Genomic DNA, 24,193 nt, shown 5'->3' with positions numbered 1-24,193 from the left:
GCTGCTAAGTGAGACACATAATCAATACCGAACAGTGTGAAATTAACCATATCTTCACATTTCACTATGTGAACTTGAACGAACCCCGTGGGACATATTGCGAGCAGATGGACACTTTTTTTTTCTTCTTTTTTTTTTTTAAATTAGATGATTTCGTAAACGTTAAACATGAAGAAATGGCACTTACACCAGGCAAGTAGACCATTTGTTGTCTCTAACTCTAACTTGATGTAATTTTTGTCCTTGTCGTATGCTAGAAAGTTAGTAGCCAAGTTAGGCTACGTTGAACTCAAATTTTAATATTACCAATGTGACCAGTGCGCGTTTTGTATTTACTATTAATAGTGATTTGCTTTATTTCAATATATATATAGATTTTTTTATCTACGATACTCTACAGGTGTTTGATTACGTCCGACCTGCTCAGTTTGGCACACACTCTCGGTTTAAAGGCTAAACCGCCAACATAGGTCGTTTTTTGTTTTTGTACACGAGAATGCACTCACGAAATTTGAAAGTAAGGACCTTATATGCTATTTTTAAAAGTAGTTACCAGAGGAACATTTATCATTATTTAGCTTTATTCTAAATTATCGCAATGCATGACGGGACAGCTATATAGGCAAATGCGTAGATTCGACACGCACTTTTTGAAATCCGTGCCTACGGCGACATTAAACTAGAGAGGTGAAAGTCGTAAGCCCATTCCATGTGTGGACGGCAAGGAAATCAAAAGAATTAGGAGGCCAGCACATTGTGCTGTATGCGGTGGCACGTTACGCTGTACAATTGCAACAAGGGAACTGGGAATACCTTTTCTCTAGCAAAAATTACTTGCTTTCACTTTAAAATAAATACTATGTATTGATTGAACACACTTTGTCGTCGGCTAAAAAAAAAGTAAATCTCGTGAAAATCGGTTGAGAATTGAGTAAATCCCGATTTAATTTCAATGCCCATGCATCGTCCTTGATGGGAAGGTCGACCCCCCCAACATGGCCGTCACGTAGGCACGTTGGTGAGCTAGGCTGCTGCAGCGCGCTGCTGAGCGCAACCGAGCGGAATTATGAAACATCCGGGAACGTTTACATTTGGCCATATTTTTGTCCCTTAATAAAGACTCCTTTGGAGGCCGATTTAATTAATAGAAGTTAAAAGAAGTAAACAGAAAAGTATGCACATTAGAAAGGTGCTTAATCCACTTCAATGTTTATGAACTGGTATAAGACCAGTATATCGTACACAACAGTTAACAAATATGGAAGTTCAGTATTCATTAAATTTCATTCATATTATATTATAATATTCATTCATTTAAGTTCTGACTCTTGTTATATGTGAGCAGCATCTGTTTCATTTTGTCGTTACCAAACATGGAAAAAAGCAACAGGAAATCAGTTCATCTTTTTTTGTCAGCGGTGTCTTTTAACTTTTGAGCTTTGATAGTAATTTGTTCGAGAAGTTGTCCGACCAGTTTCCGACCACTTTTTAACTGCATTTGCGGTGTATTAGGTCACGTCAAATTGGAAAACTTGATGGATTTTCTTTCATACTGGCAACGTGTCGGTCGATTTTGTGGATTTTTAAACAGGTAATTATTGTTTCTTTGATAACCAAGTAGGTCTGATTTCGAAAGAACAAAGTATTTCAAACGAGATTACACTAGCATTATGATTTTGTATTATAAGACGTGTAAAATAAAAATAAAATATATCTATATTTTTCAAGGCAAAGTGGCAATGAGTTGTAAATATGTACACGCGCACACACGCTTATGTGTGTGTGTGTAAAATAATATAGGACAATTTTTAACAGATTTTTTTCATGTATTCATTTGCAGTCAAAGGGAAAATATTGCCTCCAAATTCTTTAAACATAAATAGCATAGCATGTGTTTATAAAAAAGCTTTTCAGATTTGCAATGTGTTAAAAAGCATAATGCATAATGTCGTATAAAGTTAAAGGACATCGCATAAATAAATCAATAACACAAACAAATACATATCTCCTTAATGTTTACTACAGTACATAACGTTTTCCAAAATTTCAATATACTGGTAACTGAAATGTAAATCTTTCACTTAGGTTTGTTTTAAGTTCAAATGAAAACAAAGTGCAGGCAGTTACCAGCGTCAGCAGCATCTCTTATAACGTTAACCTAACATTTAAATGAATGAATGGTTACCTGAAGTTTACGCAATTTTAAATTCATCTCTTATCGGCCGTGAGATTTGAAGAAAAAAAAAAAAAAAAAGGCTGATCCTGATATGTGTCGAAGTGCCAAATATTGGCGCCGATAATCGGCTCAGCCAATAATTGGTGTATCCCTAATGAGTACATCAGTTTATACACTTGGCATATCTTTACCTTTTCTTTTACCTTTTTAGCTCAGCGCCATAGTATTGATGCCGTTTCTATGACAACACTTGTCACGAAAGCATTGAGCTGATGTCGGCAGTCCAGCATGAGTGTGAATACGAAACCCATGATGGCCACCTCGTGTCCATCAAGCCCGACGAAACCTACTTCCTGCTCTCCAGGACTAATAAACACTGGTGGCACGTCTGCACCAAGCACGACAACACCAGGCCCTTCTACATCCCCGCCCGGTATGTGCGGGATCTCGACGCGAAAGCGACAATGACGGCGGCCCGTGAAGCTCTCGGAGATTCCTGCCGGTTCTCCACGTTTGGCGTCTGTGACGCCAAAGCTGAGGTGAAACCTGAAAGAAGCACACGCGGTGGAGGAGACGGACAGCACGGAAAAGTGGAATTGACTGTCAGAATAGACGAGGAGGATCGGTTGCCTTCTTGTGATGTCATTGCAATGCACAAGGTAAGACCAAGTTATTTCTGTAAATGGATACCATTTGAAAGTACACACGAGACCTATAAGCCTTCCTCCACCTTCTCCATGATGTCAAAGGCTGTGTCGTTTTACTTTGGTTTTATTTACAGTAATCCTCACACATTCAGAGTTCATTTCATGAATTTGCCTATTTGTCGTTTTGGGGGAACCTATCCTCAGTTAAAAAAAATCAACTAGTACCGTTTTTTGTTGTGTTATGTGTTATATTTAAATAGGAAAGTACAGTCGTTCAGTTGGACGTATGATGTAGTGAGACATCTCAACTGAGAGTCAGGCTTAGAATTTTGTGGAGGAGCTATGTTTAATCAGTGTTGTTATGGAGAGAGTGGTGTAATTTTTCAAAATCAAACATCTGTAAGCCATTTATGTTAAGGGTAGTGTTGTAAGATGAGTTAAAATGACATTAAATTGTCTTTGGCTCATAGTTTCACATTTACGGTTTAAACTAGAAAGTTATAAACATTTTGGCTTCAATTACTCGTGGTTTTTAGCTATTTGTAGCAAGGCTAGGTCAATTACTGTAGTTGTCATATAGTCTTTAACTTATTTTTACACATGACACAACGCCAGACTTTCAAGATGCCAATAGGTGGCAGCATTGCTCTGCAAATACTTCCTGGTTCTTCTCTATTATTCAAAGGTTGTGTACTTGTATTTTTAATTCTAGTTTAATTTAAATATGTTACATGACAGTCAAATATGTTTGACTCATTTTGCATTTTGTTTGAAATTTAAAACTTTCTCAAAATACCCCAAAGATCAAGAATTATGGACATATTTTTACAGTGTAGTTCTCGTCATATCCCCCTACACACACTTGGAAAGCACGCAGAGATTCCATTATCATTTGTGGAGCAGCTTTTCATCACCAAGCCACCTAAATACACACGTCAATTAGTGTAGCGGTTTGACGCACGACATTACCGAACACGAAACCTCCCAACCCCATGTTGACGACTTAGCCAAACATTATTATCAGAGGCTAATGCCGGTTACACTGTTTTGTGCTAACACTGAGGAATATCAGACAAAAGTTTCGAATTCCAGCTTTTATTTCATGGTATTTACACCTAGATGTGTTAAACAACTCAGGACAGAGCACCTTATGTTTGAACCCACCCACTTTTCAAGTGAGCAAACGTATTGGAACATGTAAATGATGGGTGTTTCTGGTTGCTCAGGTGTTGGCTTTTAGAATTATTGCTTAAACATTAGATAGTGCTTGTTTTTGGCTTTCGGCTTCACATGTGAAAACTGCATTTGTTGTTAAGCAAACATGAAGACCAGAGAGCTGTCTATGGGAGAAATACAAACTATTCTGAAGCTGCGAGAAGAAGGAAAATCGATCAGAGCTATTGCACAAACATTGGCATAGCCAATATAACAATTAGGAATGTACTGAAAAAGAAACAAACTACTGGTGTACTGAGCAACAGACATCAAACAGATCGGCCAAGGGTATCAACAGCAGTTGATCACAGAAACATTGAGAGAGCTGTGTAGAAAGACGCAAAGACAACAGTCAGTGACATTACTGCCAACCTCAACAGGGCAGGGGTGAAGGTATCACAATCCACTGTTCGAAGAAGACATCGAGAGAAGAAATACACAGAGAAGACGCAAGATGCAAACAACTTATCAGCAAAAATAATCATAAGGCCAAATTGGATTTTGCAAAGACGTACAGAGATGAGACACAAATGTTTTGGAACAAAGTTTTATGGAGTGATGAGACAAGGATTAACCTCTACCAAAGTGATCGAAAGGCTAAAGTATGGAGAAAGAAAGGATCTGCTTATGATCCAAAACACAAGCTCATCTGTGAAGCATGGTGCAGGTAATGTCATGGCTTGGGCTTGCATGGATGCTTGTGGAACGGGCTGACTCGTCTTTATTGATGATGTAACTCATGATGGTATAAACGACTTCATCAGGGGGGGAAAGTGGAAGGTCCTAGGCTGGCCAAGTCAATCACTGGACCTTAAACCAATAGAGCATGCATTTTACCTCCTGAAGAGGAGACTGAAGGGAGAAACCCCCAGAAACAAACAAGAACTGAAAGGGGCTTCATTAAAGGCATAGAAAAGTATTTCAAATGCAGAATGCAACAGTCTGGTAAAGTCAATGGATCGCAGGCTTGATGCAGTTATTGCAAGTAAGGGTTATGCCACCCAATTTTAAACGTTATTGACTTTAAGTTCATTTAATAATGTCAATGGTTGTTTGTTTCTATGTGCCCTGCGATTGGCTGGCGCCCAGTTCAGGGTGTACCCCGCCTCTCGCCCGAAGATAGCTGGGATAGGCTTCAGCATGACCGCGACCTTAGTGAGGATAAGTGGTACGGAAAATTAATGAACGTTCCAATACTTTTGTTCGCTTGCAAAGTGGGTGGCTTCAAACAAAAGGTGCTCTGTCCTGATTTGTTTAAGACAGCTAGATGTAAATAACATGAAATAAAAGATGGAATTCTGAACTTTTGTCCCATATTCATCTTTTGATCTGACACCCAAATGTCTTCAGTATACCAAAAAAACAAAGGAATTGACCTTGCCGTTCCAATACCTTTGGAGGGGACTGTATGTCCCTTTTAAAACATGGGTTGAAGTTTTATTAGATCCTGTTTGAATGAAATGGAGTGCTGTGTTGCGTGTGATTGAGGAGATGTTTGTGCAGCCAACTCATCAGCATGTGAATAAGGAGGAGGAGGAGCCTCTCAGTTATAAGCACCAGCTGATGATTTGAGTTCCCCCACCCCTCTTCGAGAGTTTGGGTTCACTTTGCGTCCGGAAGATTTTTACGGGATGTTTTCCACCCTTTTTTTTTTTTTTTTTTACGTAGTCGGCCGGGAGAGCTTTCAGGCGACGGCTGTGAGTCAGTGTGCCAGGTGACAGGTGACAAACAGGTCCAGTGGGCTGGCTAACTGGATGGCAGGAAAGAGTTAAACTTGGCGGCCACCACGCCCAAACTAAACTGCAGCTTCCCGAACGTGCGCCCCGTCCTCCTCTTCTTCCTGCTCATGCTCCCGCTCCCGGGAACACGCTGGTGTCACCGTGAACAGTCTATATGCTGGATGTCACCTGTTTGAACAGCAGGTGAGCGGATATGCACCTGTTGGCGGGGAAAAAAAGTGACGTTAAGGCGGACAGGTGATTTATTTTCCAGCTTCTTCGTGTCTGTCTCTGCACATTCCTGCATTTTAAAAGTCACAGTTTGACTTTTGTGTGGATGCGTGTGTTTTTGAATGAATGAGACCCTTGCTGTCAACATGCCAAGCGTATTCCCCTCCCTACAATGGAGCGCCGTCTCCATGGTGACATCAGGAGAGAGCGAAAGGGAAGGGGAGAGGGGGCGTGTGTGTGCAAGTGGCAATTCAGAAAGTCCAAATTCACTTTCTAGGGCACAGGTGTCCAACTTCAAGGCCCGGGCCTGCCAGAACCTTTTATGTGGCCAGCAACAGCAAATCATGTGTGTTGATAATGTTGAGAACAGATATTGCAACCATTTTTTCTTACCAATCCGCCTTTTAAAACAAATTGAATAGTGGTTGGACAATTTTCATTAGCTTATGATTTCTAAACTAGTTATCCATTAATTTCTTGTGTATTTGTAATGATATGAGGCGTTTATGTATCCATTTATTTGGTTTCAGAGTCATAACGGCTCTGACAGGGAAAATTTGTTTGATACCCGTGGCGCTTTGGTCGTGCATTTTGGAATATGGATTTTTTTGTGTGGGCTTTACAAACGTATGTTAAATGTTTGTTTGTAGTCGTTTGACGTTCTTTGACGCAAAATTGGCAATAGGTGTTTGATCCATTAATGGCTCATAGATTTCTTGGGTCATTTAAAATTGGTATTTCAACATTCCTCTTCTTCATGCTGTTCACATTTTGACATCATGAGATCAAGAAGACACGTCCCAATTGATCAAGGGTACATCACCGTTGCAAGGCTTTAAATGATGTTCTCAGAGGGAAGTGGCTAGAGAGCGAAGAGCAGAAGGTTGAAACAAAGATAGAGAGACTTGAAGAGTCCTAGAAAGGCATAGTTTCCCTTCAGTTCCTTGTTGGAGAACCGCAAGTTGTGCACAAAGTACTGAAACATTGAAAAGTTGGACATGTGCATTCAAAGGTTTTAAGGTCAATTTAAGTACATTTGAGGTTCATCCTGAAATTTCACCCAAAATCCCAATAGCCCTAACGTTTTTTGAGTTTTGTATTTTTGAATTATCTCTAAAGAAAAATAGTATTTTTCAATTGTCCTCAACATGCCAAAGACATGTATACATGTATCTAACATTTCCAAAAGCAGTAATACAGTTTAGGCTTCCAAGCCGTAAATATTTACAACTCAACATAGGGAAAGACCATGAGAGGGTCGGAAGGGGTGTGAACATTTGAAATGTTAATTTATGAAGTATCGCGTTCGCATAAATGTTTTTTCCCAAGAGGAAGCACTTATTTTCATATTATCTGTTAAGAAAAATATATTTATCTCTCACAACATGATTGACGCCTAACGTGTCACACAAAATGAGGTACACCTGCTACACGCTTTACGACGAATGTCATGTTTAATAATGTGGTTGTAGAGCTGCACTGCATCATACTAAGGAGCTGTTTCTAATATTTTGACTACCTTAAATAGTGACGTACGCGAGTGGGACAAGAAATTAAACACAGTCCCTGTTAATATACATCATATCATAATATCTGCCAATCATCATAATATCTGCCAATCAAAATGGAGCTCGTCTTGACAGGTGTACCTAATGTAGTGTCCTTGGGGAGGCAACTACACCAATGGTTGAAACATCGCATGCCGACAAACTGCTCCAACAGGTCGTGTCAGAGCGTCCCGTCCGGTCACACCTCCTCTCTCATTCTCTCGTTCTGTTTCTCTCTCTCTCTCTCACTCACACCCACTCTCTCTCCGTCGTGCTGGTTCTCGTTTCATCTTGTCAACAGTGTGACGTCAACCTCTCGGCCGGCTGCGACCGATCCCGCTGTCATCTTGAGCGGAAGCCGAACGCATTCCTTCGCTGCGCTTTAATCCGCTCACGTCTGCACGTTCACTCGATACATAAGTCTTTTAGTCGACAGCGGTGATTTTTATTTTTTTTGTGGATACGTTCCCTAGCAGGTCCATCAGATTGCGCTGCAGTGAAAAAATATGCAAACATTTATTATGTTCGTATGATGTTTTATTAGGATGAAAATCGTCATGAGCAATTTGCTTGGTGTGTGTGTCTGTCAGTCTTTCTCCTCCTGTCGACTCTCCCTGTCCCTTTTCTGCTATTGTGGGGCAGCAGAGGCCCCTCACAAAGTCTGCCTAGCAATAGGAGCAGGAAAATCTGAACAATTTGTAAACATTATACAAGGAGGAGAAGATTGCCAAATAACAGCAGGAATACTCAGCAAGAGCCAGCCAACTGGTTATCGTTCTAACAAAAGCCAGGCTCACCATTGGCCCAGCACTATGCTGGGCGGGATGAGGATTGACACACTGCATGAGACTGATCTGCCCCTAAAACGAGCCAATTTTACCATGGCAAGAAATATGCTGTAAAATATGTGTATACATGTTTTTATCCTGACAGTATTTTGACAAAAGCATGCCACAGACGTCTTATTAAGAGAGAGAACTTTTTGAAATTCTGAACAAATGCACAATATGTCTCCTTTAAACTGTATGATTTAATATGTTGCTATTAACACATTGGCTAACAAGATGGGGTTGGTTTTACTGGTATGTAGCCTACTTAAGTGCTAATTGTTTTCATATATCAATGCCACTGATCCACTCCAGGCTCACCTTTGTTTATAATGTCATCATGAGGCCTAAGAAATATGATCACAATATACTTGTATTTACTGTAGATTTCAGCTCTTCTGAAGTGTTTCCATTTTTTTCTAGCTTGGCATTGCATATGCACATCTAACGAGGTTGTTCTAATTATAAAGATAGATGATTTACGAGATCGTTGTTTTTTTGTTTTGTTTTTTTGCTCTTGGAAACAAAGCAATTGTGTTTAACAGGTTTTAAATGAAATGGCAGCTACTTAAGGAACTCAAGAGCGAAAAGAAGGCAGTTGTTTTTTTTGCAGTTATCATGGAGGCCTTTTAGTCAGGAAGTACCACCAATTCAGTGCAGGAAGTCCCAGTTTATCGCACAAGGACTTTTTTCCTTTTGTGCCACTGACTTGACTTTTGTCAAAAGTTTTCATGGCCTGGTTTCACATGCACACACAGGGAGGGGTGTGTGAGTATTGCATTCACAGGGATCATCTCTGGTGTTCTGATGGATTTTGGGTCATGAGGAATGTGTTATACGTGGAGAGAAGGTGGTGGTGGTAGTGGGGGGAAGCCAGGGGCACTCAATAATAGCTCGACTGTGTGCGCTCTGGCGTGATTTGGGCCCCAAATGGGCGTCCCATTGTGCGACTGCATGCCTGCTAAAGTGGTGAATCAATCAGGCTCGCTGCTGCTGCTTCAAAATTCCCATCGAATCAACATGCAGTAAGCTAGTCGACACAAAATCACATTTTTGTAGCTGAAAAAAATACCCTAAATGACAAAAATAGTTTGTTAAATAACCTTAATCAGCTCAACACATTTCCAGCCACATTTTAACATTTTAAGAAGGCATAAAGAGAAATTAAACACTATAATGACGCTAATGCTGTGCACAATTTTAATTGACATTGCTACCTGTCATACAAGTGTAAAGAGAAATTAATTATTACAACTAGAAAAAAGCAAAATTACCCAGCCTTTAAAGTAACGTTTTAACATCCCTGTAATCCAAATGTAATAAGGATTTAACCACTGTGTAGAGATAAAAAACGTGAGTCGTTGACAATGAAGTTGTATTATCCATCCATCCATCCATTTACTGAGCCGCTTCTCCTCACTAGCTATCATCGGGCAGGAGGCGGGGTACACCCTGAACTGGTTGCCAGCCAATCGCAGGGCACATACAAACAAACAACCATTCGCACTCACATTCACACCTACGGGCAATTTAGAGTCGTCAATTAACCTACCATGCATCTTTTTGGGATGTGGGAGGAAACCGGAGTGCCCGGAGAAAACCCACGCAGGCACGGGAGAACATGCAAACTCCACACAGGCGGGGCCGGGGATTGAACCCCGGTCCTCATAACTGTGAGGCAGACGCTCTAACAAGTCGTCCACTGTGCCGCCAAGTCGTATTATTTCAGGAAAATATTTTGTTGGGATGGAAGTCAAAGTTAAAGGAAGATTTTTAAGTTCATTTAAAAAATACAACGTAATATTTGTAAATATGCCTTTAATTTGGGAAAAGACTATATTCTCCAAAACAATTGACCTTTTCTTGAAAACAATAGAACTTTTACTTCTGAAATGGTATGCCTTTTGTTCTAAAAATTCAAACTTTATTCATGTAGTGAATGTAGATTTATGTGATGATACGTCAAAATCACATCAGAGCGTTTAATTGTCCCAAAGCTAAGGTAGGTAGTAGTAATTGGTTGATTATGTTTGCCAGGTAGCATACCAGTTCCCATTAATACAGTAGGTGCACACTTTTTTTTTAAATGATACGACAAAATAATTTATTGCAATTTTTTGTTTTTATTCGGAGTCACTGATGGTGTAATGATAAATTTTCCTAACTCCTATTTTGATAACATCTTTGTTATTGTAGTGGTTCTTGACTGTATCTGATATTTTGGCAACCTTTTTTTAGTGACACGTGAGACAGATGAGTGTTTTTGGATTGAATTACTCAATACTTTCTGCCGTTAATCAGTCCAAACAAGCTGCAAATGCTCTGTCTGCTTGCTGTTTCTGTGCTTATTCACAGACAGTTACCCTTTACCCTCCATCTTTTCACACAGACGCACTCACGCACGCACGCACGCACGCACGCACACAGACACGCACACGCACACACACATGCCCACTCCAACCCTTCCTGCTACATTGCTCGCAGTTCTCCTTTCTGTCTGTTACTGATGCACTTTGCTTGTCTGCCCCAACGGTCTTTACTATTTTTGTCCCTTCGCCTTCATCTCCAATGGGTGAGCTGCTGTAGACAAACATGGTAGACCTGTACTCCGCGGTGTGGCAGGGTCACCAGGCCCAGCGGGGTTTGCCTCAGTCACTGGCATCCCCTCAGGTAGGTGTCATGAGCTTCGATGACGAATGGTAGCGTTTTTGGTTTGGAGGTTTACTTTTGTTTGTTCGACAGGTGCTGTAAATGATGTGCCGTTTTTCGATACGTATGTTGAAAACAAACTCTTGCCCGCTTCCTGGTTTGACTCAATGCAGCAGATGATGATGACTAACTCGTGTGTTAGTTTAAACTTGCTACTGTTAAATGCTGCGTGTGACAAGCGTTGACTGTTGTGGAAGTGTGGCATCTGTGCAAAGGCCACATTTCACATTGGAAGAAGCTGCCGGAAATGCTGTTTGTTTTTGTTCTCCTCAGTCAGAGGAAAGTGAAAGTTCGATGCAGAAGTCTGTTTTGGGGAGTAACATCTGAACCTTGAACACGGCGAGGGCTCTCGAGTGGACAATTCAAAAGAAATATCTCCTCTTAAGTGGGGACATATTATTGTTAAAATCATGTTTTTCATGTTTGTTTACAAATAGTTGAGTTTCTGGAGTGGTTTCCCACACCTCAAGTGTGAACTTAAACAACCAAGTAAATATGTAGTTTTTTTGCCTATTTTGTAAAATGTGTGAGTGAGCCTTTACAAATTTCACATCCGCTCCTAAAACGGGCCAGTTTCATAATGACAAGAAATATGGAGTAAAAAAATATACAGTATGTCTAGAATTTTTGATCATTGGGGTATTTTGACAAAAGCATGTCACATACATGTTATTGAAACACCTGGGAACTCTTTAAATTGTGAGAAAAAAATGCATAATCATATCCTTCAAAGCTGCCTGAGTTGCCATTTTGACAACACAGCTGATTGCGGCAATCCCTGACGCCACACCGCAACACAACAATGACACTTCCGTCCATAGCAAAGGATGCTCAGACTACGTCTCCTCTTGGCCACTCTAACAACTACCTGCTGGACCCTGGAAGTTTGGCTTGCTTCTAGCATTCTGTAGTGCAGTGGAGAACCACCCACCACAGTTGTTGTTTTTCCTGTGGCCCTTGAATGCACAACTGACCCCACATATGTATATCGTAAGTCTTATCCCGCTAACCAGAGGTATGTTGTAGTACCAAAACTGACCTGTGAGAGGCAGTAAGGTGCCACAGACCATCTGGACTCCTGGAAAATAGAAAAAAAGAAGAAAAAAAGAGTAGTCCTTGTGGTAGTAGATTAGAATAGATTTATTTATTATTATGTAGATTTATATGTAGATGTATTTACACCCCTTTGTTACCACTGTCACAGGAACAATGAGAAGGGAAATGTAATTTCACTATTTCTAAACATACTGATTCGTGGTACTTGTGTTTGTATGCTTTTGCTTGTTGTTACTGATGAAATGTGTGGTTTTGTGTGTTTGTTCATGTGCCAGGATTTCATATTGGACGTTTGTTGTGTTGACGAAAGAGAATTGAAATACCTCTATGGTGACAATATTGGGAGGAACACTTTCAGTTTGCGGTGTGACTCTGCTGCAGGCTACTTCCTGTGAGCGGACTCAACATTTGTCATCTGAATTTTTCTATTTTCTAAAATAAGGACATTCATGAAATAAAAATGACGTAGTCACTCAAAATCTAGCAATATCTCCAAACTACAGTGACGTAGTCACTCAAAATCTAGCAATATCTCCAAACTACAGTGCTGTTCTATTAGGCCTGGGCAATAATTAAAGGTAGAGTTTGCAGTTTAAAAAATACATTTTGTCTTATATGTTAAAACTGTACAACCTGACAGTAGAATATTATTAAAATTATCTTGTGAAAAATCATCTCTCTCTGGCCCTGTCTAATGCTTCTAATTGAATTTGAATTAATATTATAGAATTTGGCACGGTGCTACAGGAACAGCCTATCAGAGACTGTAGAGACAGAAGGCGTGACCGAACTGCAAATGCACACGGAAACATATGACACGCCAGCCTTGCTGTCAGTACACCCAGCAGGCTCGCGCTGACTTTTTTATTTGGCTGGATTACCCCCCCCGCCCCTCCAATTAGCAACAAAAGTTAAATAGAAGGAATTGGACAGATTCCAAGACAAAAGACTTCGATTAACAAGCACCTCTCCGTTCGTTGCCATGTTGTTGTGGGGACGCGTGTTGAACTACAATAGCCGCAAAAAATGTAAATTCAAATTAATTGATAAAATCAATTAATTGCTCCGCTGTATTGACAGTATTATTTAACCCTTACATACTGTGCATTTTCCATGAACACATAGTATGTTCGAGGTCAATTTCGACCCAGGCCAAGAGTATCCTCACAATAATTGTCTATATCAAGTTATGAACTACAGAGCTTTTCAAAATGTATAAATATCCTCTCCGACACTCATAAAAGAATGACTAATCTGTAATGTTTCAGCGATAAGGGAAAGTGTACTCTCTGTTCCTTGCTTAGTATCAGATTCCCCCAAGAGCTTTCATAGACCAACAGGTGCTTGTTTCTGTGGGAACCTGTGCAAATGTGGCGGAGAAACATGGGACTGTTTCAGGCTGCCTCTTGAACACCGTTACCACTGTCACCACTGTTACCACTGTACAGTTTTGCAGTTTTAAGATTCCCCATTACCACCATTAGATTTAACACAACCTGGAAAATCTAAAATCAATTTGAGCAGACACAGACAGTCTCTGTGTACACAAACGTTGTAGCACCTTTAAAAAAGAATAACATTTTAGAATATTTTTATTTTTGTGTAATTTGGGTCACTTTATTATATTTTCCAATTTTCTGTTTGAAGAATGGCCTTCATGGTAATTTTTATTATTGCTGTTATTTGTCAATGCGGTCAAATTTGACCCACAAAGTATGTAAAGATTAAGTTTGTAGTTGGTTAGTTACAAAGAAAGATAATAATCTAGCACCTCATGTTCCATCCTCCAAGCCAGTTGGTGGCAGTATAGAGCCATCTAACAATGTTTTGATTTTAAGTAATAATGTAATTTTTTGAAATTTACGCTCTGAGGTCACAAGCTTGGGTCAATGAGTAGCCAGGTGCCAGCAGACTTTCTGTGAGCAAGGTTAAGCGATGGAGCATTAGCGTTTTTTCTGAAACATACAATCTTTTTCACAGGTGGATGATGAGAGTGTACGAGCGCCCATCTACGTCAACGTAGCTCAGCTTCGCCAGAACCCCGCCGAATCGCCGCCCCACCAGGACCCTGACGGATGGGAGGTGCACCTTGATCCGGAGAGCGGTCAGGACTACTACTACCACCCCGCCACAGGGCACACCACCTGGGAAAACCCCCTCGCCAAGTCGTCAGCTGACCCTGAACCGCTTCCCCCCTTACCCTCTCGGTCTCCCACATACTTCTTGTCCACCGCCTCCCGCCCGGCGTGGACGTCAGACTGGGAGCAGATAGTGGATGAGCGCAGCGGGTGCCCCTACTTCTACAACGCCATGTCTGGGGAGACGTCCTGGGAGCCGCCGGAGCCACTCAGCCCGTACCCCCCCCTGATGGAGCCTATGAGCGTGCACCGCTTTCACCAGGACAAGTCGGTGAGGACCTGGCTGGCTGCTCTACTTCCTGTTTCCTGTTTTAGCTTCGCTCAGGGGAAGATGGCTAATGCAGCCTCCGTTTTAATGGATTTAACCCCCTGAGTGATGCCACTCATTCCCATCAGGAAAGCATACTGCAGTAGTGTACAATGTCTCTAGTTCTTTTCGCGACATTCGTCCTTCTTTTCCTTCTTTCTGGAGTGAAGAAGGAAATCTCAGCATTCACACACAATCAGTTATGGGTTTTGCTTAATATCCCACCAAAGAAATAATACAAATAGGATTAAACTGGGCAGCACATTGTTTAGCGCAAATTAGAGATGGGATTAGGTTTAGGATAGGATGAGGGTTAGGATTTGGGGTTACCGTTTGGGTTAGGATTAGGGTTCCGGTTAAGGTTAGGGTTCAGGTTCCATTGTTAACACCATTCCTGTCACATTCCCAGCCTCAGCTACCCGAGGAAGACTACCGCTCGGAAGATTACCCTGGAGGTGCTGATAGACCTGATCCTGACGAGGAGACCCCTACCATGGGGTCGCCCACATCTCCCAGGGAATACGACCTGTCCCACGTGAGCCGCACCGTAATCCCCCGGGCCAGCCTGGATCGCAGCACGCCATCCGGCTGGAGGCTCATCGTGGAGCCCAATGGCACCTGGGTGTTCACCAATGAGCACTCGCTAGAGCAGGTAGTTTTGACCGATAATGTATTTAGTGTTCCCCTGCTATATTGTATTTCATCGTATGTGTCCCCACTATAGCACAGATTTTTTTTAATCGTTCATCTTTTATGGGTTTTTACTGTATAGTGTTCTCTCGCTATTCGTAGGGGATAGGGGCTGACCCCTGCCGCAAATTGGTGCTTCACTGTATAAAGACTTAGTTATGTTCTGTGACAGTGGGTCAAGTCCATGGACGACCTGGGCCAGACTTACTACTACCTGAGAGACGGATCCAAATCCCAGTGGAACCTGCCTGAGGTAATGGCAACCCTTCAAGGCGACCGCTTGCTTAAATGGTCTCCCACATTTTCCCACCACGTCTTCTCGTCCCGGTGCAGGCAGTCCCTGCGTTGCCGGGGCTGTCCCAGGAGGAGAACGGTGTGGAAGCCGATGAGATGTCTGTCATCACGAACTGGAGACATAGCGTGGGACCGACCCAGCTCGCCTCAGTCCAAGATGACGCAGTAGGAGCACTCACACACCTCCATAACATGTCAATGAAGTCATGATTTGCTTATTATTTATTTTATTATTATTTTATATAAAGTGTGCATCATATGGTTCATACATATTCTATTTAAAATTTTCTTTTTAAAAATTGTTGCTGTTTCAGTCACCCTAATATATATATATATATATATATATATATATATATATTAACATATATATATATATCAACATTCAAGTGCACATTTTGACACCGTGCTCTCAATGGCCTCTCCGCAGAGTTTCGTACCGACCCACCGGAGGACCACGTCGGACTACAGCAGCGACAGCTCCAGCACGGGAAACACCCCCGAGGCGCAGCCCAACGTGAGTGACACCGGGCAACTCTCCACCAAGTGATGCGCGCATATTTTTCAACATCGTTTTTTGTGCCCTGTGAAGGCTCCTGGGTTTCAACTCTGGAGAAACCCCTACTACCTGACCTCCAGGTGGCTGCGGTATAACGTGGGTTGTTAGTATAAGAGCCGTAGAAAACAGCATCGATCTATGACGGGCGCTGGATGTGCTAATGCTAATGCCATAGAGCACTTTTTTGTAGGGCTTGGCGATTAATCAAATGTATAGATTAAATTCACACATACACTGAAAACATGGCAGCTAACAGAGAGGATGTAGTTTACAAAAGCAGAGTCGGTGTTGCGAACAAAGTGATTTGGTTGCTCTATTTTGTGACTTTTTCGACCCCCTCTAGCAACTCTTTTACAAAAAAGTGACAAGTGATTTTATTTTATGCAAAGAAACAAACAACATGAATGGAATAATTTTCACTGTTTTATTTATGACAAGAAAGGGTCCTGGTGGAAGGCAATCGAGCTGAATGTTGCCAAAGACATGGCGACCGTTTATGCATTGCAAAAGCAGTGATTTATCAACGTTGAAAACTTTTGACCCGAGGTTTGTGCTTCTATGCAGCAAATATTTTGCCGAGGGCCACTTCAGAGATTTTATTTTAAGGCCATGTCGCCCAAGCCCTACCTTGTTGTTTGTTTGCATGTTTGACTCTCGTTCATGTTTATTTGCTCGTCTTGTTTCATCACCCTCATGCTCACCAATCAGCATGAAATCACTTGATGTTCACCACGCTATGTTCTTTGCGCCACAAAATGTTATGTAAAGGTCATTGCAAAGTCAAACATGTCCAATACCAACAAACCTATTTATCCCCACTATTTTACCTAATTAACCATCTCCAAACTTGGCTAATGTGTAGTAACGTTTTATTTATTTACTTTTAACCTGAATGACCTGGCCCAAATGTCCTTTTTAAAATTCCAATGTGGCCCTTGACCACAAATGTTTGCCCACCTCTGACAGAATTCCTAATTATACTCAATTATTTTTAATCGAATTACCTCCAAACATGGTGGACATGTTGTAGATAAATAACTGCGCAGCTGAGGTAAAAAATGAGTTTATGACAAAGTACCTGGAGTCATACTTCAAATGAAAGCCTGCTTTGAGAGCTCTCCATTATATCATTATTTTGCTACGTTGCTCTCACATAATGACACCGTGACACAAATTCTAGTTTGTCAGTGGGGCATAGGACCACACATTGTGTATGATGATGTTACTCGTTCTCATTTTCGTCTGCTGTTTGTCCCACACGTTTGTGTATCACATTAACCAGCTTTTGTACTGTCCTTGTCCTGAAATAGCAGTCTGTGGTTGGATTTCAGGTGCAGAACTTGGAGAAAGCCGGAATCCTCAACAAGACAAAAGTGTCTGAAAATGGCAAAAAAGTGAGGTGAGTCCAAATTCCCCCTTGAGGTGTTTTTGGGGTGTCATATTTGAGATCTAGAAGCTTTCTGTTTAACTTTCAGAGTGTTTTTGGTTTCAAATTGCCCTCTGGCTCTGCTCTGTGCTCATGCAGGAAAAACTGGGCCCAGACCTGGACGGTCCTGCATGGAGGCACACTGACCTTCCACAAAGACCCAAAATCGACAGCGGCAGGAGTTTTGGTAGTTCTCTTTTTCTTCTCTGCTCTTTTGCGTTCCGGTTCACATTGCACAACTTGGAAGCCAGTCAGTTTTGCTGAACAGTTTGTGTATGACTTTGACAGTTCACCCCAAAATTATCTAAATTCATGTGACTCAGACGACAAAGGCTCTGCCTGGAGCTGATAGACGCTTTCGTCGTAGGAATGTCACACCGCCTGTTTTGTGTCCACTCTCACACTGTATTTTCGTTCCAAGAGCAAGACCAATCAGATCGTCCCAGAGGTGTCAGTGGACCTGCGAGGCGCCATGATCAGTTGGGCCTCCAAGGACAAATCGAGCAAGAAGAACGTTTTAGAGGTTCATTGACGTCTTTTTCCTTCACAGTTATGTGAAATTTTAGAACATTTTCATTTCCTTGACTTTTGATTTTTCTTTTAGTTAAAAAGCAGGAACGGCGTTGAGTTTCTGCTCCAGTACGATACTGAGAGCATCATCAGTGACTGGCACAAAGTATTACTAGACACTATACGACAACTGGCAAGTCCTCACTGAAATTATTAAATTTACTTAAACATAATTTTATTAGTATTTATGTTATTTATTTTCACTCTTTTATGTATTTATGTCATGTTTTGTTGTATTAAATATTTTGTTATTGAATCTTTGTCATTTTGTATTCAGTGTTCTATATCTTGTTCTTTTATTTTTTTTATTGAATATTTGATCTTTTTATTTACTGTATCACTTTTATTTTGTATTTTAAATATATTATTTGGGGTTTAATAATTTTATGTAATATGTAATATTTACTGTTCAACAATATTTCCATTTCTATTTATTGTCATTCAGTTTTAGATGTTTTTAAAATTATTATTATTATGATTATTAGTTTTCCCCTCACTATTTTTAAGTATACCTTGCTGGCGAAGCTAAAATGAGCTAATTCACTCGTAGTGTTGATCTTCTCATGTAGCTTTGGCACTAAAGAGCAATGTGTGATGATAGCCATAGAACAGAACCTGTGACACAGCCATGTAATTGTCTCCCGTGGGTCTTTGTCCTTCAGGAGTACCAGGACCACCGCTCCGAGGAGGAGGACGGCGACGACGTGTATGAGAAGATCGGCGCCGTGGAGCAACAGATTGCCAGCGACTGGCGTAGGGGTGAGCTGCATTTAGGTCGGTTGAAGGCGTGAGCGGCTGTCATTTTAAATAAAACATCTATATTTCTTTTGTCAGCCTCCAGGCCGAGTGTCAACAACACCAGCGGCGGAGAAACCGACCCAAAGAAGGTTCGCACCAAGCTAATCAAGTTCCTCTTGAAGCGTCCCTCGCTTCAGGCAGTCAAGGAGAAAGGATACATACGAGGTACAGTGTACTGTACTCCACTTGCATCGGGGTCGAGTGGGGCGATGACCCACCTGAGCTGGCAGATAAAGCTACGGTGTGGCTGCGAGTCAGAAAGATTTCTTTGGGACTATTGGGCCTTAGTGCAGGTATCTCCCCTACTAAGTGACATTGTAGAGCATTGGTTGGCAAGCTCCTGTGTGTTAAATATATCTAAATTGTTTATTTACTAATATTTTGATTTTATTTATTTATATTTTAGCCAATTGTTTGAGAAACTTAATGCAACAAATACAATGTTATTGTAATATCAAAAAATTAAAATTCATACTCATTTGAAGTGTATTTCTTTAGAATTAATTAAATTAAATTAAATAATAATACTTAAATAAAATGTATTTTTAAAATATGTATATCTTTTTTGTACTATATATAGGTTTTATTTAATTATTCACAATAAATAAATTATCCAGTTAATGCGATAAATGAATAACTATGTTTAAATTAAGAAATTCTTGGGAAGTAACAGGAGCAGTATGTGTCCCCCTGGGCCATACTTTTCCCACCACTGTTCTAGTGCTTTCATTAGCCCCTTTCACACACTCAGATGATGGCATTTTCCCGTTTTTCCCGTGTTCCTGTTCTGTGTGAATGGTACCAACACAGAATGAAACTTTGAATTTCCGTACGCCAAAGGTCATTTTCAGAGCCATAATCGTGTTGTGTTGAAAGCAATGAGGTGATCTCAGTTCTTTTTGTTTGTGATCAAATCAGTGTTTAAAAATGGTCTTTTAATAAGTATGTTTGAAACATGTGGGAGAGGGGAAAATGATCTAAAAAATATTAATAGTCTCTATATAATGGATTTTCATGGATTGCATGTGGGTTTGATACATATCCCCCGTGATAAACAGTTTCTCATTATTACAGCACTCTATTTTATTATGGCATTCTGTCCCACCTGCAGAAAACGTGTTCGGCTGCCACCTGGCCACGCTTTGCGCACAGGAGAGGACCACCGTTCCGAGCTTTGTGGAGAAGTGCATTAAAGCGCTGGAGAAGAAAGGTAACGCACCCCCTCCCCCTCGTTGTGACGAGCACACCTTGTCGGCTCACCAAATAACTTGATGTGTTGACTTCCAGGTTTGGATATCGACGGACTCTATAGGGTCAGCGGGAACCTCGCTGTCATCCAGAGACTGCGCTACAAGGCAGATCACGGTAACGATAACCTTGTTATAGGGCTCTGCGATATGGCCTTAAAATTGAATCTCAGGTTTATTCACAAGAATCAAATTTCTGATACGAATAGATTTTTTGTTCTCTTTTACCTCATGCTCACCACCTATCGTGCTTTCCAACAGAGGAACTGGACCTAGAGGATGGCCAGTGGGAGGACGCTCACGTCCTCACTGGAGCACTGAAGCTGTTTTTCCGCGAGCTTCCCGAGCCACTTTTTCCCTTCAGCCACTTTGACAAGTTCATCTCTGCCATCAGTGAGACAAACCCTTTGCCGCAAACAAAACACAACATGTACTATAACTGGTTCTCCACAATTGAATTTTATTACTCAAAAAAAAAATAAAAATATATATATATATAAATAAAAAATAATCACTTTAAATGATTTATTTTTAATGCTAAGTTTTATTTCTGTTCTCATCTTGGAGTAACTTTCATAATTTAGTATATTAGTAGTCTTATTGATATTGTGTTATACAATTGTAATTTACTTTTTAAATACAATTTGTATCTTCTTTATCTTTTATCTGTATTTTCCATTTTCAGTTTGATTGTTAGACAAACTTTACTATTTTTTGTACATTGTTAATTGTATGATATAACAGAATATTCATATATATGTAATGTATTTTATATTCACGGTAATATTTTATTTGATGAAATCATGGTTTAAAAAATCATCGTAAGAGTTGTAATTAAGTAAAATTAAATTAATATTGGAGCAACTTTTATATTATTTTTGTATATGATCTGTTTCAAGATAAAACAAAATATTAATATTTATGTCATTGAATTGATATTTCATATTTGTTTGATTAAATTATTGCTTAAAAATCATAACCAAAGTTTTAAACAAGAAATTTATTAATTTCATGATACAACAGAATATTAATATTTATGTAGTTTTATTTGCTGAAAGGTTTGTTTATAAAATCATGCTCATTTCAATTCAGTTAAATTAACTTCAGGTTAGACCATCTTTCATATTTTTTGTATACATTACTGATTGTATTAAAAACAAATGTATGTTTTTTATGTCATCAACTTCTGCACAGTTGTATTTTTTCCTGCTTAAATTTTTGTTTTTTCTCCTAAACTGATCAAAATAAAACAGACTCAAGTCATTTTGTTTATTTGACACAAATGCTGTGATTAATATTTTGATTATTAAGCTACATCAGCTGTCAGTATGAGATAATAAACATAATATTAAATGAATACCTCTCAAGCAAAACTGAGTGTTATCTTTTTAAAGGCAGATTTGTGGTTATTTCATTGCACAGATGTATTGTGCCCAATGAGTGTATTTATCTTCCTTTTTTGTTGTTGCAGGACTGACTGATTACAACACAAAGGTGTGTCGCATTTATGAGTTTGTCAAATCTCTTCCCGCCCCTAATCACGACACCATGAAACTCCTGTTTGGACATCTACGGCGGTCAGTGTCGATATTTGTCTTCACATCTAAAGATATACTTTGCTCTCTATTGTACAGTGAAACCCTCGCTATTGGCGGCGCTTAGGGATTTGTAAAAATTGCACCAGAAGTGCGAGGATGCTGGTGTGTATGTTGCCACTTCTCAATGCAAAGAACTCTTCATCTTTAGTAGGGCACCTAACTTCTTCAATGCGAAAAGTTGTCATTTTTCATGAAAAGTTGTAATATTCCAAGAATGTCTTATTTTTCTGAGAAAAAGGTCATAATCTTTAGGTTTTTAATTTATTTTAGAAAAAAAAACCATAAAAAATGTTTTCCCTCTCAGAAAATGTTTCTCCCAAAAGGTCATTTTCTGAGAAATGTCTGTTTTAAAGTAAAAGTGCTAATTTGTTGAGGTTTTCAATTCATAGGTATTTAGTTGTAATTTTCTGAGAAAAAGTTTACATTTTCCAAGAAAAGTCATAATTCTCTGAGAATGTTTTTATTTTTTTAGAGGGAAAAAAGTCTTCTTTTTTTTAGCTTTTAAATGTTGAGCAACTGTTAACACTGTTGCAACCTGTAAATTTGATCAATTAGAGTACTACTTTCCTGTTAGCCATATTAATTTTTGGACTTAGTGATGATACATAGATACTCAAAATTTTTAAATACATAAATACATACTCGATATGGCAAACAACGTATTTTTAATTGGGCACTTACTGTGAGAAGAAAGTTGTAATTTTCAATGAGAAAAGGTCTTTCCAAGAATGTCTTGTTTTTCTGCGAAAAAGTCATGTTTCTTAAAACAGAAAAGAAAATGTATTTACTGATAAAAAAATATTTTTCCAAGAAAAAAGTTTTTTTTCTCCCCCCAAGAATGTTTTTTTTCCAGGAAAAAAAATCTTTTTTGTAGGTATTGTATTTTCAAAGTGGCACGGTGGGCGACTGGTTAGCACATCTGCCTCAGTTCTGAGGACCGGGGTTCTAATCCCGGCCCCGCCTGTGTGGAGTTTGCATGTTGTCCCTGTGCCTGCGTGGGTTTACGCCGGTCTCCTCCCACATCCCAAAAACATGCAGGGTAGGTTAATTGAAGACTCTAAATTGCCCGTAGGTATGAATGTGAGTGTGAGTGGTTTGTTTGTTTATATGTGCCCTGCAATTGGCTGACGACCAGTTCACGGTGTACCCCACCTCTCGCACGGAGATAGGTGGTAGGCTGGTATAGGCTCCAGCACGCCCGCGACCCAACTGAGGATAAGCGGAATGGATGATGAATGAATGAATGTATTTTCACATCTTTTTTTAAAATAGGTGTTTACTTTCGGAAAAACTGAAGAAACCATTACTTTTCCAATAGAAAAGTTTAATTTTATTGAAAACAAACACTTAAATTTTTCAAGAAAAATTTTAATTTTCCCAAAGAAGTACTGTATACATTTTTTGCGAACTTTCTTACCTATCAGAGAAAAAAAGTCATATATTTTTTTGTTTTTAACTGTTGAGCAGCTACCCTTTTAACTTCCACCATTGCCAATAGCGAGTTGAGGTGAGTTTGGGAATCACAGAGGGTTCACTGCATTGATTTTATCGTATCGATTTGTTGCGTGTCGTCAGGGTCATCCAGTGTGGCGAGGACAACCGCATGACGGTGCAGAATGTGGCCATCGTGTTCGGCCCGACACTCCTGCGGCCTGAGTCGGAGTCGGGCAACATCACCATGCACATGGTTTTCCAGAACCAGTTAGTGGAATTCATCCTCAACGAGTACGAGCGCCTTTTCCACTCGGGCTGAAGGAGTTTATTTGAAGATTTAACACGACACCTCTTGTGACACGATTGTACTATAGAAATGTATACAGCTATTAATATGAGCAAGCCATTGTGAAAAACCCCCCAATATAGATTGTTTGCATTAAAACAATATCTATGCTGTATTTTTATTTCTCTAGTGACAACATAGAACTACTGTATATATAGATTAATGACAGACTGGAGAGGAGGTGGCCGTTAAAGAAAATGCATGTGCTGTGAAATAGAATTACACAGCATTGATATGCTGAAAGTTGTCAAAAATGTTATACAATGTTATTCCATAATAAAATAACTTTGAAAAGACGACTGATTATATTTTTCTGACGATGCTTTAAAAGGCAAAATTATTTAATGCAATGGTAATTGAATAAGTTGTTCGTGGCAAAGTAATACAGATGTATTCATCCATTTTAAAAAGCATGACCTCTTTAGGGTCACGGGTGGGATGAAGCCAATCACAGCTTACTATTGGAAAGAAGTGAGGCACACTGGACTGGTGGTCGCCAGAGTCAATGGCAGGGTACAAAGACAAAACATTCAGTCACACACATTTCAGTCTTCAGTGTTTTTTGTAAAATGCAAGGAAGCAGATGTGAAATCGAAAAGAGGAAACTGATGTAAGCACTGAGAAAATATGAAAACGCCACACAGGAGGAGATTTGACCTTCGA

At 39.9% G+C, this 24,193-nt stretch overlaps 1 protein-coding gene across 4 annotated transcripts; it reads left to right on the top strand.

Annotated features, from left to right (window-relative positions):
- The first annotated feature begins 49 nt into the window (after positions 1-49).
- On the top strand, positions 50-23,826 carry arhgap27 (Rho GTPase activating protein 27). Of its 4 annotated transcripts, none has more exons than XM_061756421.1 (19): positions 50-192; positions 2,388-2,835; positions 14,107-14,535; positions 14,981-15,223; positions 15,434-15,514; positions 15,595-15,720; positions 15,983-16,069; positions 16,145-16,207; positions 17,443-17,510; positions 17,637-17,724; positions 17,959-18,060; positions 18,142-18,240; positions 18,770-18,866; positions 18,942-19,070; positions 20,017-20,115; positions 20,193-20,270; positions 20,414-20,545; positions 21,624-21,729; positions 23,326-23,826. In XM_061756421.1, exons 2-19 carry the CDS (start codon positions 2,449-2,451, stop codon positions 23,501-23,503), a joined length of 2,592 nt encoding a protein of 863 aa, XP_061612405.1. In that variant the 5' UTR covers positions 50-192; positions 2,388-2,448; the 3' UTR covers positions 23,504-23,826. The 4 variants fall into 4 exon arrangements, with proteins under 4 accessions (XP_061612405.1, XP_061612408.1, XP_061612407.1 ...); XM_061756423.1 differs by lacking the exon at positions 50-192 and adding an exon at positions 1,451-1,591; XM_061756424.1 differs by lacking the exon at positions 16,145-16,207 and having other exon boundaries at positions 52-192.
- The last annotated feature ends 367 nt before the right edge of the window (positions 23,827-24,193 follow it).

The sequence above is a fragment of the Phyllopteryx taeniolatus genome, chromosome 19, assembly GCF_024500385.1.
Source record: "Phyllopteryx taeniolatus isolate TA_2022b chromosome 19, UOR_Ptae_1.2, whole genome shotgun sequence".
NCBI lineage: Eukaryota > Metazoa > Chordata > Actinopteri > Syngnathiformes > Syngnathidae > Phyllopteryx > Phyllopteryx taeniolatus.
The sequence above is the reverse complement of the archived record's forward strand: the minus strand, read 5'-3'. Positions and strand labels throughout refer to the sequence as shown.

Bases quoted from the DNA above. Each gene is read 5' to 3' on its own strand.
- arhgap27 (XM_061756421.1), top strand. From the start codon at position 2,449: ATGTCGGCAGTCCAGCATGAGTGTGAATACGAAACCCATGATGGCCAC. The intron at 18,867-18,941 runs GTGAGCTGCATT...TTCTTTTGTCAG, and splicing joins TGCCAGCGACTGGCGTAGGG to CCTCCAGGCCGAGTGTCAAC. The intron at 20,271-20,413 runs GTAACGATAACC...GCTTTCCAACAG, and splicing joins GCGCTACAAGGCAGATCACG to AGGAACTGGACCTAGAGGAT.